This window comes from Pipra filicauda, unplaced genomic scaffold (genome assembly GCF_003945595.2).
Source record: "Pipra filicauda isolate LSUMZ 115617 unplaced genomic scaffold, ASM394559v2 scaffold33_size4404698_pilon, whole genome shotgun sequence".
NCBI lineage: Eukaryota > Metazoa > Chordata > Aves > Passeriformes > Pipridae > Pipra > Pipra filicauda.
The window spans coordinates 949,803-976,624 of record NW_024104465.1 but is presented as its reverse complement, the minus strand read 5'-3'; the positions used below and the strand labels follow the sequence as shown (position 1 = coordinate 976,624).

The following is a 26,822-nucleotide window of genomic DNA, read 5'->3' as shown; positions in this document are numbered from 1 at the left end:
CTGGCAAGAGAACACCAGGGCTGTGCCAACACCAGGGCTGTGGCGGAGGCCGTGTCAGGGAGAGGCTCTGGGTTTAAAAACCAGAGGGGGCTCCTCTGCCCCTACCACCAGAAAAGAGGGACCATCTCATCCAAGTGACAATATAATTTTGTTTATTTTCCTTTAGCACACTGCTGGTCAAACTGCCAGACAGTAGATTTCAGAACATTCCCTCAACCAAACATCCTGGGGAAATTAAAAAATAAAACTGCTACCGTGTACCAAAAATAAAATAGCCCACCCCTACACCCATCTTTCCCCCCAAACTAGTCCCTGCAAAGCCGACACAATCAGAAATAGATATCTGTGCTTTTCACCCAGGGGCCAAGCTCGCTACAAAACAAACTAAAAAATGTCACTGCAAGTTGTTAGAAACAAAGCAACGGACAGTAAAATAAAAAAATCCTCCTTAAAACCCCTTTGTACTGGTGACAGACACATATGGGGATCTCTCCCCACACTGCTTTAGTCTTTACAGGTAACTCTCAGACCTGCAGCTTTACCTAGTTTGTGATGTGTCCTTAATGCCAAGGGTATGGGTTACTTCCACATATCCCCAGCCAGGCACTATGGAGTGGTGGGACCATCTGCCAATGCTAAAAGTGCTGCACTGATGGGACCCAAACACCACTGTCACCTCTCACAGTCCTGGCTACTGTCTCCTCCCACGAGCACAAATCCTGCCTCTGCTCTCACAGGCTCCAGGGCTGCTTTACCAAAAGCTCTGAAGACACGAAGCCCCAGAGGAAACCACAAAAATTCAAGCCCTCACTTGCCAGCAAGTTTCCAGCCACTGTTTTGCTCCAGCACCCCAGCACAGGAACTGCCATGGTGTGACAGAACAGCCATGGCAGCACAGGAAAAACATATCCCCCTTACTTGTGACTGGGAACAACTCCAGGGCAGAGATCCTGCATTTCCTGGATTCACACTCTCCCAGTTAAAAACTGGTTCAAGCTGTACTTTGCCCCTCGCCTTCAAATCTCCATCACACAAACTCTTTAGCAGAGACCTTTGATGTTTGCAAAAGATTATTCACATGTTCTGATCAGCCAGCACTGTTTCTAGGAGGGAGGAAAGCATGTGTTTTGTTGAATTTTTTTTTTTATATATAAAGCACTTTTTGAGAAACAAACAAAAAAAACACCAAAACCTATCAATAACCTGCAGTAGCATCCCATTGATCAGACTGGGGACAGCATCGTCACATCCCTCCCCCTCCCTCATCTTCCCCTCAATCTTCAAAAATAGTATTTAATATACAGCAATAAACTCTGAGCAAGCCAGAGTCCCGGAAGACATGGACCTGCTTTCACCTCTCCCATCCAGCCCAGCACCTTTCAATGCTACTTATACTCCTGGGACAAATCCTTCGGATCCAAGATGAGTGCACGTGCCCCAGACCTGCTGGGCAGCGCGAAGCAGAGGTGCAGCACAGGAGGCCCACTCGTGTGATCACGTTTCTGAGCCTTCCCAGCTCCAGCCTGGTGTGTTTGTGCCGTTTGAGAACACTTGTGTGAGCCTACTTGGGACCAGCCGGTGAGGACAGACTGGTGGAACCAGGCCGACGGTAGAATGGCATCCTTGAATTGTATTAGGCTTTGGCATTTGTTGGGGAGATGCAGAAGTGCCAGTAGGTAAATTAGCTCAGTGCTGGCCCAGCTCCCATTTCCCTTGGATTCTCAGCGAGGGTATTTCCCTCCTCACCATAAGTGCAAGAAGCAGACGGATCTCTCCCACATTTGAGCACCAAACAGAGCCTGAAACATTTGGTACTTTGCAGCTGTTCAGTATCTGTCTCACAACAAGGGTTGAACCTGCTCTGATGGTCCTCTCCCTCCTCCTGCTGTTTTCCATCAGCAACAGGCCTGCACAGCCCAGAGTTCCCATATCAAGACACTTCCCTGGCTGTTGCAATCCCATTTCAACTTAGGGAAGGCCAAGGGACAACACACAGGTCCCTGCTCCCTGTTCAGACCTGAACAGCACAGGGCAAGGCCTCAGCAAGTGAATTTGGGGCGCGGGACTCCCCAAACATCCCTCTGCACCCAGAAGCTGTAAGCACCAGGACCCAGCCATGACTCACTCAGCTCCGAACTGCACAGACACACAGGCACCAGACTGTCTGGAAGTTCTCCATCCTGCCTTCAGGAGATTTCTGGGACCTGAAGGAGCTCTTCCAGTTCTCCCATCCCTTGTTAGGCTTTTCTTCCATTGATCTCAAGGGCTCGAAACCAAGATATTCGCTCACAGTTCTCTGCTTCAGCTGTGACCTCCAGAGGTGGCATCCAGGGACAGGGAGACAGTCCCCAGCTGATCTCAAGGGCAGGGAATGTCTGTCCCTTGGGGAAAAAGAAAAAACTCAGAAGCTCCTTAAAAAAAAAAAGAAGCTCCTTCAAATAGACTTTTATTCAAAGCCTGAGACAAAGGCACCAAAAAGAGAAGGGAATTCATTTGGGTTTCTGCTCACTGCCACCTGGGACACTCAAAAGGGTCAGAGATGTTTAGTTACACACACAGAAGGGGAAAAGGGCCTGGCTTAAAGGAGGGGCTGATGGGGCAATTAAAATAGGCTTTGAAACCACCATGCTGAGACTGCATCCAGGCCCGAAACATGATCAAAGGTGTCATTTGCCCTTTATTAAGTGGAAGCTTTATTAAAATTGCCTTATCTGCCCCTTTCTACACAACATGAATCAAGCCAGGTCTGTTCTGACCCAGCTCCTCACACTGCTGTGCTCCATGTGCCTGCTGCTGGTGGGAGGAATCAGCACAAGCAGGCTTGTCTCTAACCTGCCTCACTTAAACAGTGTCTTGGATATTCCCTCAAACACCCATTCTGGAAAGCTACAGACAGCCCAAACTTTTTCTTTCCCTGCTCAGGACCCATTTATCTGGCTTGCAGATACTAGACAGAGATGGCAAGGGGAGCCAGAGTACACCATTCCCAGCAAGGTGCTGACTGGCCACCCTCTACCACCCTCTGTGCTCCCACATGCTCTGTTTGAAGGCTCCTTCAAGACAAACCTGTCAGGAGGGGATGGATCAACAAGGAAACTGCTCATAGCACCTTAACAGGGTCAGGAACCACCCAGACACCAGCTTTGTAGTGACAAAGATGCATAAAACCAGAGTCAAAACAACTAAATTGAAGCCATGAACTATTCCTCCTCCCTATTCTTATTCAAATCAGACAGATTCATTTAAACTGAGCAACTGGAACACAACATCACACTGCACAGCTCTGCCTTGGGGCAGCTGATGGCACCAAATGGATGCCCTGGCTGCCAGGAAAGGCTGGGATAAACTACCCTAGAAGACTTGTCTCCGACTTTTGCACATCTAAATGCACACCCCTTTTCCCATGCCAGGCAAGGTGCAGAGATTACTGGGTGAGCCACAAGAAGCCGAGTGATTCCTTGCTTCAAGGATGCTCAAATAAAATGCAACCTAAAAGGCCTGGAGGAGAGCAGCTCCTTACAGAGACGCCTGTTTTCAACCCCGGGTTCTTTGCTTAACAAATCAGCGCAGTTCATGCTTCTCAAAACTGATAAAGATCTAAATGTCTCTGTGCTCCAGTTAGAGCAATCCCAAAAACGCTGGAGAATCCCTGCAGGCGCTGTCACTGAACAAAACAGAGCTCGTATTTTATGAGTTTTATAAGTATTAGGATTTTAACAGCAGCTAGAAGATGAAGTAGAACACTTCAAGCTTACCACCTTTTCATCCTAAGGTTTGTTCTTTAGAATTTGCTCTCCTTAAAGCTTGTCTTCCCCTTTAACTAGGGCAGGGACTCTTGCTTCTCCCAAACTGGCTGTTGCCATTTATGCAGTTGGAGAGAAGATAATTAAGATCCTGCTTGCTTTTCAGCTCACAGAGACAGAATTAGGGTCAGGCCTATAGCAGTGATGTGTGTGAGCAGAAAAGGTTCAGTGGCACTGCTGCAGAGAGCAGCACTTTGTCACCTCCCCCAGCTCCCAGCCTGAAGCCCCTGAGCTGACAGCTCCTATCACAGCTTGAGGGTAAGGAGGGAGCAAAGGCTTCAGCTGCCTGGGCCCAGCAGAAGAGAAAAGGCTGCTCCTCCAGGTCCCTCTCCAGAAACAATGCAATTCTGCTGACCGTGCTCAGCTCAAAGAAAGGCTGAGCCACCACAGGGGATCAAACCCAGGAACAACTGCTGGGAAAACACAGGCCCAGAGAGGCAGAGCAGCACGGAGGTCACTGCTCAGTGCCACTGCTCGTGGAAAGACAGAACACTTCTGAGGACAATGGAGAGAGCGTGAGGTAAAGCGTTCTGTGAGCCCAGAGCTCAGCGGCATCGAAGCTGACCCACAGGGACTCAATCCTGCCTGGGACAGATCCTTCTCCAGCACAGAATACCTCCCTCCTGCCAGCCAGAAATGCTCAACATGTTGGAGGCCAAAACCATGGAAAGGCAGCTCCTCGGGGCCTGCAGCTCTGGAGCAGCAGGAGCAGCAGCAGCTTTCACTCTGTTCAGCCTCTGTCAGGCAGGCACAGGCTCTGCATGTGGAAACAAAAGCCTCTTGCAGAAACATCCCTGGGGAAAGCAGGTGACCTTTTCTCCAGTGTTCTGCTCACCTTCAGATGGCAACAAACCACCTTGCTCTCCAGGACTGAAATGTTGGACATCTGCCCCTTTGCTACGCTGCCTGAATATGCAAAAGGCCGAGCTCACTGTAAACATTGACCAGCTCCACTTCTCACTGCTGCAGGGAGGCCTGATCCCTACACAGGGAATGAGAGCTCACAGGGAGCATCCACCAGGTTGCTCCGCTCTGTCCTACAGCACAGGTTGTTCAGAGTCATGGAGAAGGGAGCTAACCCTTAGGAAGGTCAAGGAACAAGTCCTTGACCAGGTTCCTCTCTAGGTCACCTGATTCTCAGCTTCTTCCAAAGGAGAGGTCACTTGCTAGAAAGGGCAAAACAAGGAACTGGGCTTGAAACAAAACCTTCGAAAATAAAAGGATATTAAAGGAAACAAAAGCCATAATCAATAATCAATACAGAAAACAAGTGCATCTGATCAGACGCCAACAACGTCAGCCTCTCGCAGGCTACAGCAGAATCCCTCTGCGATGGAACAGACATTGCAACTGCCAAACTAGGAAAGTCTCTCCCAACTGGTGCAGCAAATCAGGCCGGATAAATCCCTCTGCTCCTGGTGCAGCTCGCAGTCCTAGGAGGGGACTGTCTCCACAAAGGCTGGGTGGAGAGCTGGAGTCTTGGGATCTTCAGGCAGGCGAGTACCATACATCGTGCCGCACACATTCAGGGAGATGCCGAGCCAGGCTCTGTCCTCCATAGTCGTTTGACACCCAACAGCACCACAACACTTCCACACTCCTGGACGTGTACCCAGGCCTTGTTTTAAGAGCTGCTTCCCTGATTAAGGAACCGTATTCCACCCAGTAAAGGCAGAGATCTCGCAGCACATTGCTATCCCTCAGTGGGGGAAGTGGCCCAGGACTGGTAGCATCAGCTTTCAACAGCCCAGAACACAGCCAGCCAGGACTCAGTTCATTCTCAGATGCCCCGGGGAGAATTGGAGCCTGCACATGGTGCAAAGGGGAAGGCGAGGGCCTTGCTGCTTGCTGGCAGGGGGAAGGTAAGCTCCCTCTTACCTGGACCTGCTATTCATTGCTATTCATTCCAAATGAATCATCTTTTTTTTCTTTTTTTTTTTCCTTAAATTATGAACAATATGGAGAAATTGAAAGCAACCGTGTTTGGTCCAACTCCTTCCCTCCCAGCCCCTGGGCTGATGCACTGTGGGGCTTGCTCTCACAACCGGCAGAGGCAGAAGAGGGTAGGAATGAAGACACCAAAGGCCACCAGTATAGGAAACATGAGGCTGCTGTTGTCCGAGGCATAGGGGTTTGGTGTGCGTGGGCCTGACTGAACCCGGTTCTTATTTGCCTGTTTTTTGACACTGGAGCCATCATCATACTCATCTTCGTCATCATCTTCCTCTTTCTTCTCCAGACCAGGGTGCGGCTGCAGCTTTGGGACATCTGTTGGACAAGACAAAAGGTTGCAATGAGGCAGGATGTGAATTGGGAGATCACTGGAGACACTCCCTTCCTTCCCCTCTCCCTGATCCAACATGAACACGGGCAAGAGGGCACCTGACACCACACTGAAACCACAACCAGAACACCCCAGAAGACAGGAACATCCTCCCTCACAGAGGATCACACCGCTGTTTCTTTTCTCCAGGAGGTAAGAGCATCCAAAAATCCAGTCTGCAAAAAAAACTACATCCTTCCACCCCATCCAGGTGTCACACAGAGAAGTTAATGCACAGAGCACACAGTCAGATACTGCAGCTGCTCAGGGAGATCTAAGCAAGAACAAGCACCTGCCGCCTGCAGGACCAGCAGATACAGGTGCAAACAGGAAATGGAAAACCCTTTCCATGAACAGTCCTACCCCGCATCACTGCACCCCCCAACCCCACAGCTACCAGAGCAACACAGTCCTACTCCACTCAAATCCAGCCCTCTGAGCTTGGGGCCTGAACTGCAGGGCCCCCACACAGCAAAGTGCCACCTGGCCACAAGGTTCTCACCAAATCTTCAGCATCACTTGGAAATCTGACTAACAGTAAAGCAAAATGATGGTTTGGTGAGAGGGATCCTAAACGCCCCCTGTTCGAGAGCCAGAGGGGCTTCCAGTCCAGCACACTTACAAAGAGTGTGATGGAAGTACAAGAACTTTTCTAGCACTCCCCACTGCTACCCAGAGGATCTGATACCCAGTAAGAAAACACTGCCTTGTCCTCAAGCTGAGAAGGCAAAACGAAGCTCCAGGTAAGAAACACTTAACTACTAGCTAAAAGAACTCTGTAAATTACTTGTCTGCAGGGCTGCTGCTGACATCCAAGGCCAGAGGGAATGCATCTGTAGCCATAAGCTGAGACTGACCAGATGTGTTCTCTTTTCTCCCCCATATACAGGAAGTTCCAAAACAAACTGATTTTTCTCGTTCCAAAATGACAGAATTTGTGACTTGGAGGAAAACGAGGACATTACACACCTACTTCACTCCGCAACTGCACTCTGTGGGAACTCACTGAGAGAGAAACAATTTTGGCAGATGTGGGTCAGCAAGAGCTATGATCTCATAGTCTGAGAAGCAACAGGCTGCTCTCCAAGGGGGAAGAGCCTTCTGGCTCAAAACCTGTGCTTACCTTCCACTGTTCCTTGCAGAATGTATAGGGCACAGATTTTCGGATTGTCATAGTAGCCCTAGAGAAAGCAAAGGCAGCAGTCAGTGCTGCAGTTCTGAGGCAAGGAATGGTCTCCCCACATCCCATCCCCTCTCCTCCAGCACAGAGCTGCACTGCACAGCTGGGGAACAAGGAGAAAGGGAAGATCAGGGCTCTGCCCTGGAAAGCTTATTACCTTTACAAACTCAATGTGGAGCTTCCCCGTGAACGTGGAAACCTCCCCCTGGACACTCAGTTTCCCCTTTTTGATACTCATGGGAATGATCTCATCGTGAGCTGTGCTGTGTCCAACTCTGTCAAAAATGTCCAAGTCTTTCACCACCACGTGGCCATTCAAGCGAACATCAAATACCTTCAGGGTGAAAGAAACGACAGAGTCAGAACAGATTCAGGCACGTGACAGCTGAAATGGGAACAGAACAGGAAAGGTCTCTGCTTGTTATGCACCCAGGACCTGAAAGCATTGTAACATGCACTGCCCCACTCCCTTGGGAAGGATTCAAAGCCCAAAGCAGCCAGGTAGAGACACTGAAGCATTAACCTTGCTTTCAAATACCCTGGAACCTGCCTCCTCCTTTTAAAATCCCCCCTACATCTGCTGTTCTGAACTGAGGACAGAAGAATTTTATTCTGGTTTATTCGTGCTTTTCTTTCACAACTTTCTTTCCACCTCCTGTCGGAGGACCTGCTCCTACCACCCCGGGGTGGCTGTGGCACACCACACCCTGGGGAGTGAAGCCATTTCTAACTAACAGCCTGCAGCAGAACAGAGAGGAGGAAACAAGCTGCTGAAGAACACAGGGTTTGAAGGAGGTAAAATGTTTAACTGCTAACCACATCTGTGAATTCATAGTGAAAGTCCTCCTCAGGGCTGCAATGACTCAAACTTCACTCAGCACCTGGGGAATCCCAGCAGAACCACATCAAGGAAGAGGAACCAAAGATGCCTCAGCCCTTCAGTTTAATCTGAAGCTGCTTTTTGCATCCGTTCTGTAAGCCAGCCCCACCAGTTCTGTTCCCTGAAATACCTCTCTGGCAGGAAGGCAGCACAGTGCTTAAGGAGATCAGCTCTAAAGAAGCTGATGGAGTCAAGGGAAAGACAGGCTATTACACAACCCACTCCTACCCCAATTTATCACAGGGCTTTGAGTTCTTTGTGCTTCTGTTTCCACCTCTGCACACAAGGTATTTCAAAAGTGGACAAGAGCAATAAAGAGGGTGAATTTAATTCTGTGTTTTCAGGATCAGACTGAACTAGTATCAAGTCTTATTTCATTTGTAAAAATTGTTTTCAGTAGGTTCCAGATCACCTCCCTGCTTCAATCTGTGCAATACTTCCTCCAACACAACTGTGCTGTCACGGCAAGAACAACTGTTCAGGAAAAACGTAAAAAAAACTCTTCAAAACCAGCACAGCCTAAACAGGTCATAAAACTCTATTGCTAGTTATGTTTAGTTGGACATGGTTTTTGAATGCTTTGAAATGCAGTTTCCCAGTCTGACTGTATAGCTGGAACGTGGGAGAGAATTCTAAAGTTTCAGAGCCCATGAGAGCTCTAGGATCTAAGTTAACCACCAGTGCCTTACTTCACTCCTTCCTCCAGCATGCAAAGCAGCAGAGGCAACCTGAGAACACACAGTCATAGCCAGGAACTCACATCAGAGACACACAGGAGCTGTTGCTTACCTTCTGTTGAGACTGTGCAAAATAGACCTCTGCAAACTTCAACACCAGCACATAGTCACCCTCCTCTTTGATGGGAACTTCATAGCCAAAGGTTTCCTCATTGTAGCGCTCGGTCTGGTACAGAATCTGGTCTTCTGCGTTGGACCGCAGGATTGGCAGCTTCATCCCGTAGTCAGAAGCTGGTTTTCAAGCACAAAAGAGTGAGAGGAGGGGTTAATTTCTGAGGCACATGCAAGAAACACTTTATATACTCTTATAGTGCTTAACTCCACAAGTGGCATTTGCATCCTTGTCAGACCCGTCTCCCCTCCTTGCTCTGACCAGGTGGCGGCACTACTGGAGCAGAAGCACAGGGAGCCAAAGCCCCGGAACCCCAGCCCTGTAGGAAAACAGCTTTGGACCTGCTGCAGTCCAGACAAAGTAAATTCACTTGCACCATTTCAGAAAGAAGAGCTTGTTTCACACACGGTGCACAAAGCCGAAAGACTTGGCCATTAGCTCTTGTTCCTAAGAGGAAAAACACCTAGAATATTTTTACGGTATTTTCAAATCTCAGAGTCTGAGTAGAAAACAAAAACAGTGGGCACAGGACTGACTTGACTCATTGATACAACAGATTTGAAGGTAGCGGTTGATGGCATCAGGTTTTAGAGACTCATCCCCCTCAAGTGAAAACCTAGGGGATGGCAGAAGTGTGAAAAGTATTAGGCATCTTACAAAACCCTTTCTTCTCATCGCAGCCCTGCAATACTGTCAGCTTGAAGACAGGAAGAAGGAAGCAAGATACACAAGGGTTTCAAGAGCACCAACAGCTCCATCAGCTGCTGTTCTCACAACCACCCAGCTGAAGCGGGTGCTGTCTGCAGCCATCTGAACAGCCCCCTGAGAAGGGCCCAAACAACATTCCTAAACAGGACAATAACTGACAAAATAAGAGAAATCATAAAATTTGCCTCTTCTCACTGATTGTTTCACCACGTCTCAAGCAGCCCCCAAAAGACTTTAACTCGACTTGGCATTTTATCGTGCCAGGGTTACTGTACAAATGCAAACTGATGCAATGCCTCTGAGCTGCAAATCCAATGACTCCCCAGCGAAGCAGGGGCAGGAGGGAAGACTGTGGACACCATCTGCCCACTGGCACTTGAGGCAGGAGAAGTTGATCCAGACGAAGTTCTCTGCTGACACTTACCACTTCCAACCCCATTTCCATGGGAACAGACACTGCATCAGCCAAGACAAAGCAAGAACTACTAACCCAGAGCACGTTGCCAAAGACGGAGCCAATGCAAACGAGTGAGAGGAAATTAATGCCAGTTCTTAGTCTCCTGTTTCACACAGAGCTGCTCAGGCGATCGTCCGCTTCTCTTTACCACCCGAACCTGGGCGCAAGGACTGAACACTCTAATCACCAGAAACACAGAGGGTGAAAAGTTTAACCTGTCCTCCCACACAGGTATTTCTGGCCAGCTACAGATTACAGTGACAGCGAACCAAGGACTCCACAGAAGTACGTTTCTATTAGAGGAAAGCCTGCACAGGAAGCAAGTCCTTTAATAGCCAAGAAGGTAACTGGAGAGGAAGACCTGTCACCTGCGTGTCAGAGCCCTGCTGACAGAGCTGTGGAGGCGAGTTGGGTTTTATAGCAGGCTGGGTGCTCACTGGGAGCAAGCAGTGCCCATCAAGCTGTAACACAACTATGCCTGGCACCTGCCTAATTCTGTAATTGCCATCAGCACATTCAGTCCTTCAGGGTACAGCGGCTGAACTGAGGCTTGAAAAAAAAGGTTTTAATTTGCCCAGAGGCAGGACAGCCCAGAATTACTATCCCTAGGTCATTTCCTCCCAGTCAGCCATATATTTCTGCTGAAGCCATTACATGCCTATCAACACAGAGGAACCCAGAGAAAACGAACAATGGTGCAATAAAAAGCCATTGAGGGAAATGCAGCTGAGAGCTCAAAGGGGTAAAGTCTTCACTGTGCCTGGCACCACTGGCTGAAGCAGAATTACTGCAATGGCCTGCTGTGCAGAGTAGACACCACAGGCTTTCCTCAAAGGAAGAACATGTCACAATGTGCTTGAGAAAGACCCTTTTTTTCTCCTCAACTCAGAAATAAATTGTTCCAGTCCACAAGGACATTCAAGTGACACGTAAGAGGTCTATGAAGGGAAGCTGACCTACAGCAGTCAAGGCACCAGCTTCCATGGGTGCAAAAAACAAACCATATTAGAACTTAAATGTAACCTCCCCTGCATCCACTGTGCCCAAAAGGCTCTCCATTTGGGATAGCACTCATGCAGGGTAAGCAATGGCAGTGCCAGCTGTATAGCACAGGAAAGTCCTCACCATCCTACACAGAAACAGTGAAGGTTAGACTCAAAAGTCAACAGATAGCTTATCTTCTCCACACTCCACCTGGAAATGACTGCAGAGCAGCTCAGCACAGCTAACTTTTTATACATCTGTGAATCAACTAAGTTTTGGTGCGCTAATTATCAGAAACATGCACGATTCATACAACTGGAGTGGTTTCAAAGGAAGTAAGAAAAGGTAACCCAAGTGCAGTATTAGTTCTACGTTCTGTTCTAACTAGTAGAGTGAAGATTTTACTGATCAGTAGCTAGAGCAGCTGATGATATCCCATCTGCCTCTACTTCTGCTTGTGTCCCTGCCCTTGAACACCCTGCCAGGACTGGGGCATGAAGCAGACCAGCCAGCTGCACCTTCCCCCTGCTCGGGCCCAGCAGGACCAGAACGCTGCAACCATCAGCCCGCACCGCCTGCGATCCGGACCCGGCTGCGGAGGGCGGGCAGTGCGTGTTCTGACTGCAAGGTGCGTGCTGCGGGCTGGCTGCGAACCGGTAGGTCCTGCTGTGGAAGCCGGGCTGTTCAGTGGAAAACAGGAGAAAGAAAGATCCCGGCGGCCGCACGCGGCCAGGCTGGCAGCCTTTCCAGCCGAAATCCCACTCCAAGCCCCCGCGGAGCCACTTCCCCCCCGGCATTACACAACCCCGCAGCCTGAGGACACCATCCCGCAGGGCTCATCCCGCAGGGCTCATCCCGCAGGGCTCATCCCGCAGGGCTCATCCCGCCGCCTCCGGGGCCTCGGGTCCGCGGGATGCGGCCCCGGCGAGAGGACGGGGGTGGCCGCGGTCCCGCGGGTGACAAGTGCGGGCGCTCCCCGCGGGCCCCGCCGTCCCCGGGCGGCTGCGGGAGAGGAGCCCCCGCCGCGCTGCGGGAACACCCCCCGCTCTGCCGCGGGCCGGCAGCACGCGGGTCTCGCACCCCGCTGGCACGGCGGGACCCCACCGCGCCAGCGGAGCGGGACCCCGTGAGGAGCCCCGCCGACAACCCCCCCGCGCCCCCGGCGCGTCCCCCCGCCCTCACCTCGGCCCACGCGGCCCTCGAGCGGGTCCTTGCGGAAGTGGATGCCGTTCACGTCCACGTGGGCATCGCCGCCCGCGTTGACGGCCCAGACGACGCTGTCGGCGATGCCGCCCGCCGCGCCCCGCAGCAGCAGCAGCGGCGGCAGCAGCAGCAGCACGGGCGGCAGCAGCGGCGCCCCGCGCGCACCGGCGCCCACCATGTCGCGCTCCCGGCGCCGCGCCCGCCCCTTCCTGCCGCCGACAGGGGGCGGCCTGTCCTGCTGCCGGGGCGGGGCGCGCGTCGGCCAATCCGCGCGCCGCACCGCGAATATTAAATAACTGCCTGCCTGCTATTGGGCGGCCACGGATGTGTATTTGCATATTCATACAGCGGCGGGCCAATGGGAGGTGGCGGTGGGCAGGCGGGTTGAGCGGCGCGGGGCCGGTGGCTGGAGCGGGTCCCTGCGGGCCGGGGCCGGAACCGGGACCGGGACTGCGACTGCCCGCGCGGGAAGGGAACGAGAGGGAACCGGCTCCGCAGAAAGGAGCGGGAGAGACAGACGGGGCTTCCCAGCGGTGTCCGCAGCGGGGACAGCCCGGCGGGCTGCCCCGAGCGCCCGCCGCCAGGGCAGAGCCCGCCCCTCCGCGCCGCCAATCGCGGGGCTCCAGCGCGGCGGAGCGCGGGGCGGCGGCGGGAAGCGCGGCCGGCGGGTTGCCGTGGCAACGAGTGGCGCGGCGGCGCGGAGCGGGCCCGGAGCGCTCGGGGAAGGGGCCGGCAGGGGAGTGAGGCAGCGGGAGCCCCGCCGCCGCGTCCCGGCAGCTCCGTGCCCGCCGCGCTCTGAACAGCAGCCCTCAGGCCTGGTTCGCGGCCCCGGTAGAACGCGCCGATTCTCCTGTTCGGCCCTGCCATGCAGGATGGGGGAAGGCAGCTGCCGCCCGCCCGGTAAGGAGCGAGGCGGCCAGTGGCGTGAAAGCACCTTGGAGCGCAGTAACTGCATGAGAAGCAAAGCGGGCACTGAAGGGGGAGGTGGGAGGTGACCGTGACACGGCCAGCGGGGCTGCTTTATAGGAGAATGAATGTAACATCATGGTTTTTTTCTGGAGGACCTTAGCAAGGTCTTGGGAGGGCTGGAGTGAGACATCCCAGATGGAGGTTGAACGAAACTCAGTCCCTACACGGCGGGGGGAGCAAATAACTCAATGTTCGCCTCTGTGTTTGCCCTCCTGTCTAATCGCGGTGCTCCTCGAGGCGTCAGACACCGGTCAGGCCTCGGGGGTGTGCGCCAGGCACCGGCTGCATTAGCAGCGGCTGCTCCTGAGTCCCAGTGATGTTTTATTAATTTGAGTCTGCTACAAAGCATTTACTTTTAGAAATAAAGACTTTTGGTGCTGCAGATTGAGAATTAAACGGGTTTGTTGCTTTTGTAATGCACTCGGGGGCCTCTTAACCGGCCACAGCCTTGGAGAAGTGAACTGTTTTGGGGGGTGCGTAACCACCCTGCTCCCCAGCCTGCTCTCCCCATGCCAGAGTGTGCCCCAGAGCATGTTCCTGCTGCTGTCACATCGGCTCTTGGGCTTGTGATATAACTAGACTCGGGCAAACATGGCACTGCTGTGCTCCCATGCCAGCACTGCAGCCAGGAAGGGGTTCCTGAAGCTACAAGGTGCCTTAGGAAACCGCATCCAGAGGAGTAGCGTGAAACGCGCACGCTTAACACCTCTCCAGATTCAGCCACCTCATGCTGGTTCCTGGCAAATCATCTCAGCGCTACAGACCCCAGCCCTGGCAGCATCTGATAAAATCCAGGCTAATCTGCCATATCCCTGCTGTGTTTGTGACCTGTTGGGTGTCCCCCAAGTTCCGTTACCAAAGGAGTGCAGGCAGCCGTGGCCAGGACAATGCTGTCCAGTTGGCGAGGCCGAGGGAGGCCTCGTTAGAGCTCATTTGTACTGATTACAGACGATCCTCTCTAATCTCTCAGCTTAAACTGCGATGCACTCAGGTCAGGAGCACAACTTCAAAGCACATACACACTTTGTGTGTCACCAGGTGACTGCCACGAGCTATGAAAGTGAAGTGGGAAGAGGGATGGAGTAAATCATCAGCAGGCGGAGGGATGGCTGGGGCAGAGGTTACAGACAGCAAAGGGTGTGAATCCTCGTATTTCCGGTCCTGAAACCCTCCAGGGCAGCAGAGGTCCCACTGAGGGCTGTGTGTGGCCCCGGTGGGCTGAGGCAGGTGGCCCATTGCCCCCCGGTTCAGCAGGGCTTTGAACAGAGGGGAAACCCCCTCTCTTTCTCTTCCATCTGAGGACTCAGCCTTTTTAGAGGGCAAGGCATGGAGCATTGCAATACCTCCTCTGCCTGTCCAGGAAGAGCATCTTCTAATAACTATCGGGGGTGATCATTTCCCAAGAATCAGCAGCCTATCATGAAGCAAGAGGGATTAACTGAGCAGCAGTCAGTGAGGAGGGACAGTGTCTGTGCTCATCTAGGGGCAGGAGCCCTGGATCATGGGCTGGCCACAGCCCCTGGCAGAGGACAGCAGATACACCGTGTGGCCTGTGCCCATGATGTCCTACACTGCTGCCCTGAATCGATACTTGCAGTCACCAGCAACTTGATGCCAGCTTGTGCCCCAGATGTCAAAGGCTCTATCCTGTTACTAATCCACTGAGCCATCGGTCAGTCCCTTGATGCAGGCTGGATTTACACCAGTAACCTACAAGTGAAAGGCTCAGGGTCGTCTTCTCAATCCCTTGATCTCTCCCCGTCCCCTGGCAGCTATGCCAAAATGACTCAGTCTTGGATCAGTCCTGCCTGGTCTACCTACAGCCCTGATCATTCACAAATGATGTGGGGCACAGGTTTTGGGTATCAGCCATTTCCTGCTGTAAAATGGGACCAGGATTTGGAATGTCCAAAAGGAGCAACAGAGACGTGTGTGTCAGAAGCAGACCTCATGGCTAATGAGACATCTAAGAAGTCAACGTGAGCCAGCCCCACTGCTTGGACCACCTCCTGAACAGCATGGGGCTACAGGGCTCAGGTGCCCAGAGAGGACCGGCTGTGCCCTGCCATGTGGAACCCTCTGGAAGCCTCTCTGGTACCAAATTGGAGATGAGAGTGAAAGGATTATCTCTGGAATTAGATTATTTAGATTGGAGCTTTAATCTCTGCCCCTGTCTGCACAAGAAAATAGTAAAACTCCCTGGGATTATTTGGGGTTTGTTGTGAAAGTAAAACCATACTGGCAGCAAGGGCTTCTGCTGGGAGAAAAAAAATATGAAGGCTTTTGAGACCTGTCCTGTCTGACCTGTTCACTGTATCATGGTGAGACCTGGCAGAACAAAGCTGCAGATGATTTGGCAGACTCAGCTTTCCTCAGAAGTAGCTGTGGCTCCAGGACTGCCTCTGCAATGACACAAAGGTGTCCTGCAGCCACCCTTCCCCTGGTACTGGTGTCTGGAAAACAAGAACGGCTCTGCCACGGTGCAGACGCAGGGACCTGCCTAAGTGAAAATGGCTGTAGTTTGCAGAGAACATCCTCACCCACTGTGATGCTGCACTGTGGATGAGTGCAGCCTCTAGAAACAGGGTTACAATTTTAAGTAAATTAAGACTGTGTCCTGCCATCTGACTCTGTGGGCAAAAGACATGTCTGGTCAGAGCAGAGTCTGGGAAGGAGCAGGCAGAGGCAGCCACCACACTTGTGGCCTCTGACTGCCCACTGGGCTTGTGTACACTGACTGTGGCACAAAGCATGTGCCCTGAGCCGTCACTGGTCCCCAGGGGCAGGCACAGCTCTGCAGCACAGCTGTCCTCCTGCTCTGCATGCACAAGCAGCTCCTTCCTCAACAGGCTCCACTGTAAGTGAAGCACAGTTGTGGACCAGCACTCCCTTTGGCAGACACCAGCCTGCACAGGTCTCTCCCTCCCCTATAAATGTGACCCTAAGCACATTTATAACTTCCCAGGACTCTGGACTCTGTTCCATTTATCACCCTCACCTCCTAATCACAATACAGCTGCTGTGCCAGTAAATGTAGAGATCTGTAAATATCCATTTTCCAATTTCTTGGCTCACACACACATTTCTAAGATGGGACCAGCTCCATAGATACACACACATAGTTTGCATACACCCACTTGCACACAAACTCTTCTGCTGCTGCACTCCCAGGTGCCCACCTGCACTCCTGGCTTTTACCTGCACACACACAAACTTTTCCCAGTGCACACAGCTGTGCAAACACAAGTATACACACACACACACACATAAATATAAGAGAAAACAGTTTTTCCATTACTGGGATATCAGCCATCTCTGCAGCTATGCTGGTTGGCACAGCAACAGAAAGACAGAAGAGAAAATCCTCCTTTGGGATATGGATTTGTAGACCCCAAGATTTTGGAAGAGAACCTGGAAGTGAAAGATTGGAGATGGAGGAAGCAGGAAGATATTGGTCCTTGACCTTCCAGTTGGATTAAAGAGACAGAGAGGAAAACAGCTCCCAGTCACACTGAGGAAAACAGAGCAATGATGATGCCCTTTGAAGCCAAGCAGAAATTAGTGCTGGCAGCTTGTGAGCGAGCCTCTGCATAGAGAAAGGGGACAACTATAAGTCTGGTAGAGTAGGGGAAGGGAGTGGTAGGTTGAGACCATCTTGGGGAAAGGGGAAGGAGGATAAGCACTTGATGTGTCTGGAAGCAGCTGGTAGGGCCTGGAGGCTGCCGTCATGGTCACCGCTGCAGACACGGGCAGCACAGCCCCACTGTACATGTGCTCACAGTTGTGTTTGAAATGGTCTGAAAGTGTAATGGGGTGGCTATTGCTGCCTATCCCACTCCCACCCAGCTCCCCTCTGAGCCCTCTCTCCCATTTTCCTTTGCCACGGTACCACAGGGGCTCTCACCTGCCCCCGTGCCAGTGGAGGGGACGCAGGGACGGGGACCCTCCAACTGCCCTCACTGTGAAGCACCTCCGGGCCCCTTGACCATGGAGACAGCAGGAGAGAGGGCAGAGTCCTGAGATAGGCTTAGTGGCCAGCAGTGACTCCCCATCCTGTGGGAAGGACCGGCCTCCAGACCCCAGTGCAGACACCAGCACGTGCACGTGCCCAAGCCCTTCTCCCCCAGCCCAGCCACCACCTCTCACAGGGACATCCAGGCTCCACATCATTTCAACGTGCATATTTATCGCTTTCCCCCCGCAAGACATGTATTTAATTTACTCTTAGTAAACATAACCATAGGAGATGCAAATAAGAGCTGGGGAAGCATAAATAACTCCACACAGATAGACACACACACAGAGACAGCAAACACAGACACGGTTCACCAAGGGAAACCAAGAAGTGCAGAGCACGCCCTGAGGCTGCCACCAGTCCCAATGGCTTTGCCCTCATCCACCAAGCCAAGAGGATTTCTCCTCGTTTTGCTTTGCAGCAGCTGGTGGGAGAATAAAGCTGGGGAGGAGGAGTCTAAAGTTGCAAATATCCCATGAAAGCATCATGGCAAGTCCTGGCTCTGCAGTTTCCTGCAATCATCTCCAAGGAATGGTTCCAGTTGTAGGAAGTTGCAAGTCTTTCACAGTGTGAAAGGGTGGAGGGGCATGGGGACCACCATGAGGGAGGAGCAGCAGGTCATCTTGCAATGTCCTAATTGCAGCCAGCCGATAAACCTTCAGGTAGGAACATCGGGGCTAGATGCTCCATCTAGGTCCTCTTCTGCCCTCTCTAAGGTGCTGATTCTTCTTTAGGCTGAGAATAATCTTCAACGGGACATCATGCGAACAAACTCTGCAACCAACAACACAAGACAGCCCTGAAGCAGAAGGCACCCACCGTCCCCAACCCAGCTCTCATTCCCTGGAGACAGCAGGCAGCCGGGGTGAAACCAGGAGTCCCCACACTGCCAGCAGGTCTGTGCGCTCCATGACCGGCCCTGAGAGCTCACACAAAATGTGCTTTAATCCCTGCACTAGACATGGTGATAAGATCCCTCTATCAGGTCAATTCATTGCCTTGGACTCCTTCCCAGCCACGTACAGTCTTGTTTGCACAAGCGACTCTTTGTGAGACACTATGGCAAGCGTTGTCTCCTTTCACTGGAGCTTCAGGGAACCTTGATTTACAGTCTTGGGAACACGGTATGAATTCTTAATAAGCTTGCCACTTCAGAGACACCAGTGTGGGAAAGCACAAGGGTTCTGGTGGGTACCAGCATTTTTGTAGAGGAAAGTTTACTCTGATGGACTTCTTGTTCTTTTAAAGATACAAGTTAACTGTAAGGATGCCCTGGATCTATTTCTTGACCACCCTGCAGCTTGTGAAGTCAATTACAATTGCTCAAATTGAGTGTAAATGCCATCAAATATAAATGTGTTTTCATTCCGCACTTGAATTGACGAGGAACTAATGACTCTGCAAAGAGGAGGGCAGTGGAAATTACCCCCTTGACTTCTCCTTTTCCATTGATGGAGCTTTCCTTTGACAACTAAAGCAGTAACTCACAGAGAAAATGATACTGGGATAGCATTTCATGTATTTTAGCTGTCTAACATAATTTAGCTGTGGGAAACAAGGAGAGCTACTGTCATGTAATCAGCCAGCGCATTAGAACAACTGCAGCTACCAGACACTTTCTAGGGAGACTTCCAGTTTTTTAGCATTTTCAAAGCCCTCAGAGGCTTCAGTAATCCTGAGGACTGAGACACCTTGTCATGTAGGAGACCCAGGAATGCCTCTGAACCAAAAAAATTACATCACTTTCACTTTAATTCTGTATTTCCTGTGCTTCACCCTTACTGCAAAGGGATATCTGGATTTGCACCAGGGAAACAAGCACCCTGCCATGCTCTCACACCTTCCAGCTCTTATATCTTCTTAGCTGTCTGATATCAACTGCTTCCTTGCCAGAAACCCTGAGCACTATTAATATTGCTCCTGCCATGGCTAATGGCTATGAGAGTAGCCTAACCACTCTTATTTTCCCAAGTCTTTCTGGCATGAACAGTGTGAGAAGAAATGAATTATCTCTAGAATTTAACATGACACCTCTAGATCAGATATCTGCACTCAGTGAGCACACCTGGCACATGACCATCTTCTGGCATAAAGGCACAGAAACAAATTCTCTATAAACCGAGATAACAAGGTGAGCCAGATGAAAAGGAAGGTGCAATTCATTCTCCAAAGCAATCCAGCCACCTCAGAGCTCTTGCAATAGATTTGACAGAAAGGAAAATGCCCCATAAAAGGAAGTCTGGCACAGCATGTGTGCACCAGAATCTGCTTCTCTGTGACAAGTTCTATCTCTTAACATCCTACAATTATGGAGACCCAACTGAAACTGAGATGCAGCAAGAGATGATGCACAAGTGAACAATCCAGCTGGCCAGAAAAAAAAAAAAATTCTGCTTGATTTTTTTCTCCACACTTCAGATACCTGGGCCCCGAGCATGCATATCTTCCCTTCCGCTTCAGCCTCTGAGCTGAAACTCTGACTCACAGCAGAGCAGATGGGCAGTGAGTGCTGATCCCTTCTCACCTTCAAAATCAACACGCCCGTCCCCATTCAGATCCACGTCTCGGATGATCTCCTCGATATCCCGATGGCCCACCTGCTGCCCTAGAAGCTTCTTCATGGCTTCTCGCAGCTCACTGGTGCTGATCTCCCCATCACCATTGGTGTCAAACTGCAAGGACATGAAAAATACCAGCGAGGGAAATACAGTTAATGGAAATGGATCTTGCTCTGGTTTGGATTTTGTATTGTCCTGCTCCTGAGTGCCCTATGTTTTCTTCATTCCTTCTGTGTCCCTTTTCCTTTTCCTCCTTTGGGTGCCTTTGGGATCCAGTCTGTTTTTTCTCCTCAGAAACCCCTCACTGCTGTGTCTGCACCATCTTTCCTCTTCTTTGCCTCAAGGGTTCCCTTATCTTAGTGGCTTTCTCCGCTCCTCCCTTATTCCATGCCTGACTTGGCTCTTTCTCTGTCTTTCCACTGTGCTGCTCTCTCCTTCTCCTCTTCCTTTCCCCAGTGGGTGTTCTCTCTTTCCTGTCTCCTGTTGCTCACTCTCTGGGGGCAGGTGGGAGGGATCACTCACCTCTCTGAAGGCATCGCGGAGCTCTTTTACACCAATCATGTCTGCAGTCTCTGCCAGCAGCTTTGGTCCCATCAGCTCAACAAAATCTTCAAAATCCACGTGGCCACCCACTTGGGACAAGATGAAAGATTGTGTGTAAGAACTCCGTGCCCAGCACTCACTTTGCACTTCTGCGTGCCCCAGAGAGCGCTCGGCTCTCCAGGAAGCAAAGCACAGAGGGTGTGGGACAGTGGAAGGAAAAGCAGAGGTAGTTTTACACTGTATTTTCTGGATTATGGGCTAGGCAGAATGAGCCCAAGCTATCCCATATTAGGCAGCCATGGACTGTCACATCCTTGTGGCATCACATACTACGTATTAGAGGCTTGATCGTTCCAACGCTTACAGCAACGCTGGGCTGCGCCTGTGCCAAAGGGCACGGCAAGGGCACAGCACGATGTGCCTGCGTGGCCCGGGCAGTGCCCTGCAGCAGTGGAGTCCTGCTCCATTACAGCAGCTAATGTGTGTCCAACTGCTTAATCATTGTATTAGTTCTTTTACTCGTCAGTGCCCTGTCTGAAAGCTGTCAGTAACACTCTCAAATTCCCAAGCACTTGTGTGCCAGGGTTATCAGATGCGTTTGCGTGTGACTGGGCGCATATGTCACAGCTGTTCTCCTTCCCTTGTGAAGTAACTTGTCCTTTTAACATCCTCCTGTGTCAGAAATAACATGCACTAAATATCGTTTTCCCCACCTCGCTGAGGGTGAGACCCTGCACTGCCACAGATGAGAGGTGACAAAAATGACGGTGAAAGACAAGGGGCACAAACACAGTTACAATGAATTGGGTACGTTTGTCACATCTTTCCGTGACTGCAGCAGATGCTCCCATCTGACACTGCCAGCTCAGCTCACTCACAGCCCATCCCCAGGCACACAGCAGATCCAGAAACAACCGCTGCAGAGTGAACAGCCATCCACCACCCATCTGACCAAACCATCTCCATCTTCCCATGCTCTTCCTTCATTCTGGCACCATCTGACAACAGCTTCAATATGACAGCACACAGAACCTGTGCACTGGTGTCTGACTGCCTGCATCAAGGGCAGTTTTATACCTGACAGCACAAGCATGAAGGACAACCCTTCTACTCACTGTTTCCATATACAGCACAGTCCACACAGTCCCTTTGATAAGCAAAAACAAAGGCATCGGCTTCTTGGGACCACAAACAAACAGGGGAGATGACAGGGAGTGAAAATGAGAACCAAAAGAACGGGGAGGGGGCAAAATCCAAATGAAAAGAGGCAGCAGGGAACTGAGAAAGCCTGAGGCAATGATGTAGGGCACAGCAGCAACAGGCAGGTACAGCCAGGTGGGAATTACTCACGGTTCATGTTGATCTGCTGGGAGAGCTCTATTAGCTCCATCTCAGTGGGCATGTAGCCCATGGTCCGCATGCAGTTCCCCAGGTCCCTGCAGTTAATAAACCCATCCTTGTCTTTATCAAACTCCTTAAAGGCTTCTCTTAACTCTGTGGGAATGGATCCAAAAAGAACAATATTGTCAGAGACAGCTTGAAATACCTTTTCCAAGAAACCTCCCCAGAATCAGCAGCACTTTATGAGGCCAGACTCCCTAAGACACTCTGTATTTTCCCAGCACATCTCCCCGGAAAGAGGCAATCACTGTCAGCAGCACTGTTGACCCATTCCTTACAGAAAAGCTTGGTTGGACAATAAGTGTCATAAATGGTTCATTGCTAAACTGTTCTTCATAAAGAAACTGAAATTCTTAAGTGTGTCCAACTTTTACACCTGTACTGTATTATAAACCTCTCACTGTAGGGATTAGCAAGTAAAACAGCTTCCCTGGAGCCAGACAGTCATGCCATGCTCTACAACAGTTTGTGTGGGAGCTGGGGGAGACAGCAGTTCCCTGATAGCCAACATCCCATTATTTACTTTTCCTCCCACCCTGAAGAAGCTGCAATAGATGCAAATTCCTTTACAGTCAGCACTCTTCTAGTTTTATATATTATTTCTTTTGCTGGGGTTTTCAGGAATTATTCCAGTAAACATCTCCCTTGGTTTGCCCCAAATTATTTTACCCCATGGAGCCAACCTGGAAGGGCAGTAGGTTTTCACTGGGCAGGGAGAAAGGGGACAGAGAAGAAGCAACAGATTTTACCTTCGATTTCTTCCGGACGCAGTTCTCTATCCTGCAAAAAGAAAACATTATGTTTAAGCCATTTGTTTGGCACAAACATAGTTTCAAAATAGCTGTTTGTTGGTACAAACAGTTCTAGGACAAGCCATAAAGTGAGAGAAGAAACAAGAAGGTGATGACATGTTTAATACCATCTACCAAGGAAGGCTTCCCAGTTCTCCTCCCCAAGGGGAGGGTTGTTAACCTGTGGAAGCCCCTCTCCCTCTGTTCTGCTGGACAGGGGGATGGCAGGTGCTCCCTCAAAACGGAAGAGACCTGGGCCAACACAGCAATATGTGTGGCCTCCCCATCTGATGGTACTATTGGCACCTCCTTGAAGCTCCTACATTGTTCCCCAGCACCAGGTTCTGGAGCAAAGACTGTCCCTGCAGCAGATATGATCTCCTCTAGAGCTCTGATTGTATTTCTACTGCAGCTCCCGCTGACACAGCCAAATCAAAACAGCTGGAAGCAGTCTCTGTAACCAGCAGGTCTATACCATCATCTGCTCAAATCACTGCTTGATCTCTGTCCTTCTGGCAGGACAGTGACAGCCATGAGCTCTCACAGCCAATGTCCCAGCGACATGTCCTACAGTCTGTCCCCACAAAAAGGTAGGAACTCCCCCCTTCCTCCCAGCCTCAACTCCATATCCAAGCATTTTGAAACCAGGCATGAAAGCAGACACACAACATATACATCATCAAGGTTATCTACAAACAAAACAGGACAAGGATTCACCATGTTCAGGAAACACTGCAACTTCAAACATCCAATTTGAATTTCTTGGAAGAAGGGGGAGGATATAAAAGAGTATAGGAAAATTCCAACACTGCACCAGGAAGAAAAGATGAGCATGGAAATGCACTGCTTTCTGGTTTAAATGCCCTTTCTAATTCCTCTCATGGCTCCCAGGCAAATCCAAAACATCTGAGGATTTGGAAACACAGAAACGCAATTTCTTATGTCGTCTCACTCTCGGCTTTCCCCCTCAACCGTGGGGAGTTTCTCCTTGCCTTCCAGGTGTCCTCCAGCCTCACCATACGTCCCTGGAGACAGTGCCTTTGATCAGTTTGAGAAGGATGATCCTTTGCTATTTAACCACAGGCCCCCCTGGAAACTCTAATGGCAGCTGCTCAGCGTGCAGAGCAAACTAGGACACACACTGGTTTACGTCTGTGCAAAGGGGGCCGTGCCAGAGAAATGACCAGATTGCCACTCATAACCTTCCCAGAGGCATCTCTGTGCTGGATGGAACTGTTGGAGCGCTCTGGCTCTGCTGTTTCATCCTTCACAGACCTGGTATTTTCAAACATGTCATCCCATTTGTTCTGCTTTCATCAACACCAAGTAATAAAACAATTCAAACTCCTTGGACCGGATGCAGGAGGCATAATTGCCCTCCTGCCTTAGATAAAACAGCACATGAAAACCACCCATTATTTGTTCCAACACCTTGTGCACTTTATTCCAGAGATGGCAACCATGAATCCCTGGAGATCGTGGCTGGGCACACAGCAGGTGCAGGGCTGTGATGGCCCGCGCCGCAGTGCAAAGGGTGCCGTGACTCACCCGCGGTGCCGCCTGTCTTGTGAGAGTGGCTGGGGTGGGGCCCAGGCCTTCCTCCAGCACAGTCGTCACAAGACCATCCTCCTCCTCACCCACCGAAGACCACGTTGCAACCGACATGACTGACACATGTCAGAAGTGGGGGCTTCAGCACCGGCTCCAATTTTGCACCCCAAGGCATTTGCGTTGGCAGGGCTCTGAGCAGATCCTTGCACATGCAGATTGTGCCATCAGAGAGCCACAGACTGCGAATGCAGAAGGAGGGGGAGGGTTTATGTCCCTCCAAAAATCTGACTCAAGCGATAACTAACATCATGAAGAGGTTTTCTGTTTTCAATGTGAAAGAAGATCCCCTAAAATGATAAAGGAGTAAAATTGCTTGGGATGAAATGGGCTGAATCACTCTAAAGCTTTTGGAGAGCATATGGGAAGAGGAATGAAACTGTTCCAAGAGTTTAGATCCTAGATATGAGCAGAGGTGACCCCCAGAGAGTTCATTATACATAATGGTCTTACCCTCATTTATTTCTGTTCTATGTACAATAAATCCTGTTCATCTAGAGAGTCAGTAAAAGTAAAGCTGTTTATCAGATGCACTTTTTCTACATCAGGGTACTTAGAGACATCACTAATCCTACTTAGGGGACTTCTTAGGGCACAATGAGCCTCCACGGCCTAAGGAAGATGGATACCTGTCCAGCTGTGAGCCTTCCACTAGGGAGCAGGATCTATCTCCTGTGACAGGTAGCTCTGTGCATGCCAGCAAGTTCACCTGTGTGAGAATATGTGTTGTGTTTTAGTGACCTGGTACAGGGACTCTGTGATCACTTAGTGGGTAAAGGTTCAGAAGAACAAAAGCCCCTTGATCCATAACGACACATAAAGACTCTTTTTTGGGTTTTTGGTTGAAGAAGAGGTTTCAGAAATAAAGACCTAGGTGTCTCCTACAGCTGTAAATGACCACATCAACACACACTAAGACAGAGGTTTCTTACAGAGGCAAGAAAACTCTGGTTCTCAGGTAATTGGGGTGAGCTTTGTTTTACTATAGGAACATGGAAGGCCCTGTGAATATCTAACAATGCATATATTCACTCTTACATATCCATAAAAGACATGTTAATCATATGTTTCTGTATGTCTTTAAATTCACGTTACTGTAGAACGTTTGGATGCAAAAATATGTTTTCGTTCTTTTAAAGACACAATACTGGGGTGTGTATTTATGTATCTTTCACGTGTCCAGGTGCATACACTTTAATTTACATACAAGCACATATTTTTGTTTGTATATAAATGCACACATTAGATGCATATGAACACATAGTTACTATAGGTGTGACTGAATGGATAGACATGGTTTTGCTATTTATCTGTGTATGTGTGTGGGAGGGTAATAGCATTTGGTAGCCTGGCACTATTTGCAAATATGAGGACAGCCTGATGTTCCTCAGTTAATTGGCTGAGATTGCTGCAGTGTCAGGCTGGATATGACAGTGCACCAGAGATTGTGTTTGGGTATCTGTGAGGAGGAAGATGTCTGCTTATTTCTGCTGGTACTAGGGTGCTCACTGTAAACTGATAGGATACTATCAAATATGGACAGCTTGTTCCCAATATGGATGCCCCGATTTGCATTTAAGTGGCTATTTAGGCCTTAAATGCTAATCTGAGCCTCTGGGAATGAGAGGTGGTGGATGTCTTGCTTTGAGCACTGGGCTCTTCCTGAGTCCACTTCCTACTACTTGAGTGCAGGCTTGGATCTATCTTCCATAGCTGCATTTTTAGATCCTCCTTTCTTGGTGTTTAGGCACAGGTCTATCTGCGCATCCTTCAGGTTAGACATTTGCCTGTGACTGTATTTGCACTTGGAGCTGGAGCCGGGACGCTCGAGACCCAGGGCTGGGGGTTTCAGAGCTCCACGCAGACGGAGCGTGGGGACGGATCCGCATCCCCGGCTCACGTCCACGTGGCTTTGTGCGTGTCTCACCCGGCTGGGTGTAACTTACGTACAGGCAGCCTGTTTTCTGCGAAGCCCTTCCTCAGGAAGATGCATGCTGGCCCCAGCAGGTTGTGCATGACGGCGCAGTTCTGGGCCAGCACCATGAGCGGACCCTGGTACTCGCAAGCCGACGACCCCTCTTCGCTCGTCTGGACAGCCTTATAGCTCGTCTTCTCGTCATGGCGGATCTTCCCAGCCAACCAGCAGCAAGCAAACAACACAACAGAGGATGTTACCTCCCCATCTCGTTCCTCTGAAGTTTTACTGAACCGCCTCGCAGAGACATTACTGCTGAATTTCCTTCGTCTGGTCCACACTGCATCCCCCCCCCCACCGGGCTATTAGGATTTGCACAGAAGCAGTAAGTCCGGGAGTTCACTTTCAAAAGCTGATAGAAGTACAACCAACTGGGAGAATTTCTCTTTGAAATGACACCAGACTCTCAGCACTGCTCACATTTACCCAGACACAGCCCAAAGCGCCGCGCTCCCACATCAGCCCCAGAGTTAACGACCCCTTGAATGAGCTGCCAAGGACGAGCGCAGCCCAGCGCAACAGTACGTGTGCCAGCCCGTGCCCAGGGCGGAGCTGCCGGCCGGGGCATCCCCAGG

At 50.6% G+C, this 26,822-nt stretch overlaps 1 protein-coding gene and 1 long non-coding RNA gene across 9 annotated transcripts in view; one reads left to right on the top strand and one right to left on the bottom strand.

Annotated features, from left to right (window-relative positions):
• Positions 1-131: 131 nt before the first annotated feature.
• LOC113984311 (calcium-binding protein 1) overlaps positions 132-26,822 on the bottom strand; it is a 72,493-nt gene continuing 45,802 nt past the window's right edge. For 2 of the 7 annotated variants that reach the window (XM_039384128.1, XM_039384127.1), the window contains 6 exons: positions 22,623-22,653; positions 21,823-21,966; positions 8,976-9,154; positions 7,464-7,640; positions 7,250-7,307; positions 132-6,071 (listed from right to left, as the gene is read on the bottom strand). In XM_039384128.1, the coding sequence (XP_039240062.1) occupies positions 5,842-6,071; positions 7,250-7,307; positions 7,464-7,640; positions 8,976-9,154; positions 21,823-21,892 (714 nt within the window). In that variant the 5' untranslated portion in view covers positions 21,893-21,966; positions 22,623-22,653 and the 3' untranslated portion in view covers positions 132-5,841. Of the gene's footprint in view, positions 6,072-7,249; positions 7,308-7,463; positions 7,641-8,975; positions 9,155-12,366; positions 12,584-17,522; positions 18,146-19,895; positions 20,044-20,451; positions 20,562-21,822; positions 21,967-22,622; positions 22,654-26,222; positions 26,400-26,822 lie in introns of those variants that run through there. The other 5 variants (XM_027714231.2, XM_027714236.2, XM_039384126.1 and 2 more) reach the window with 4 other exon arrangements.
• Positions 5,935-11,452, top strand: LOC120323764. 2 transcript variants are annotated; one of them, XR_005564591.1, is made up of 2 exons: positions 5,935-6,279; positions 7,016-11,452. It is a non-coding gene; the product is annotated as an uncharacterized LOC120323764 (long non-coding RNA). The 2 variants fall into 2 exon arrangements; XR_005564590.1 differs by having other exon boundaries at positions 5,935-6,869.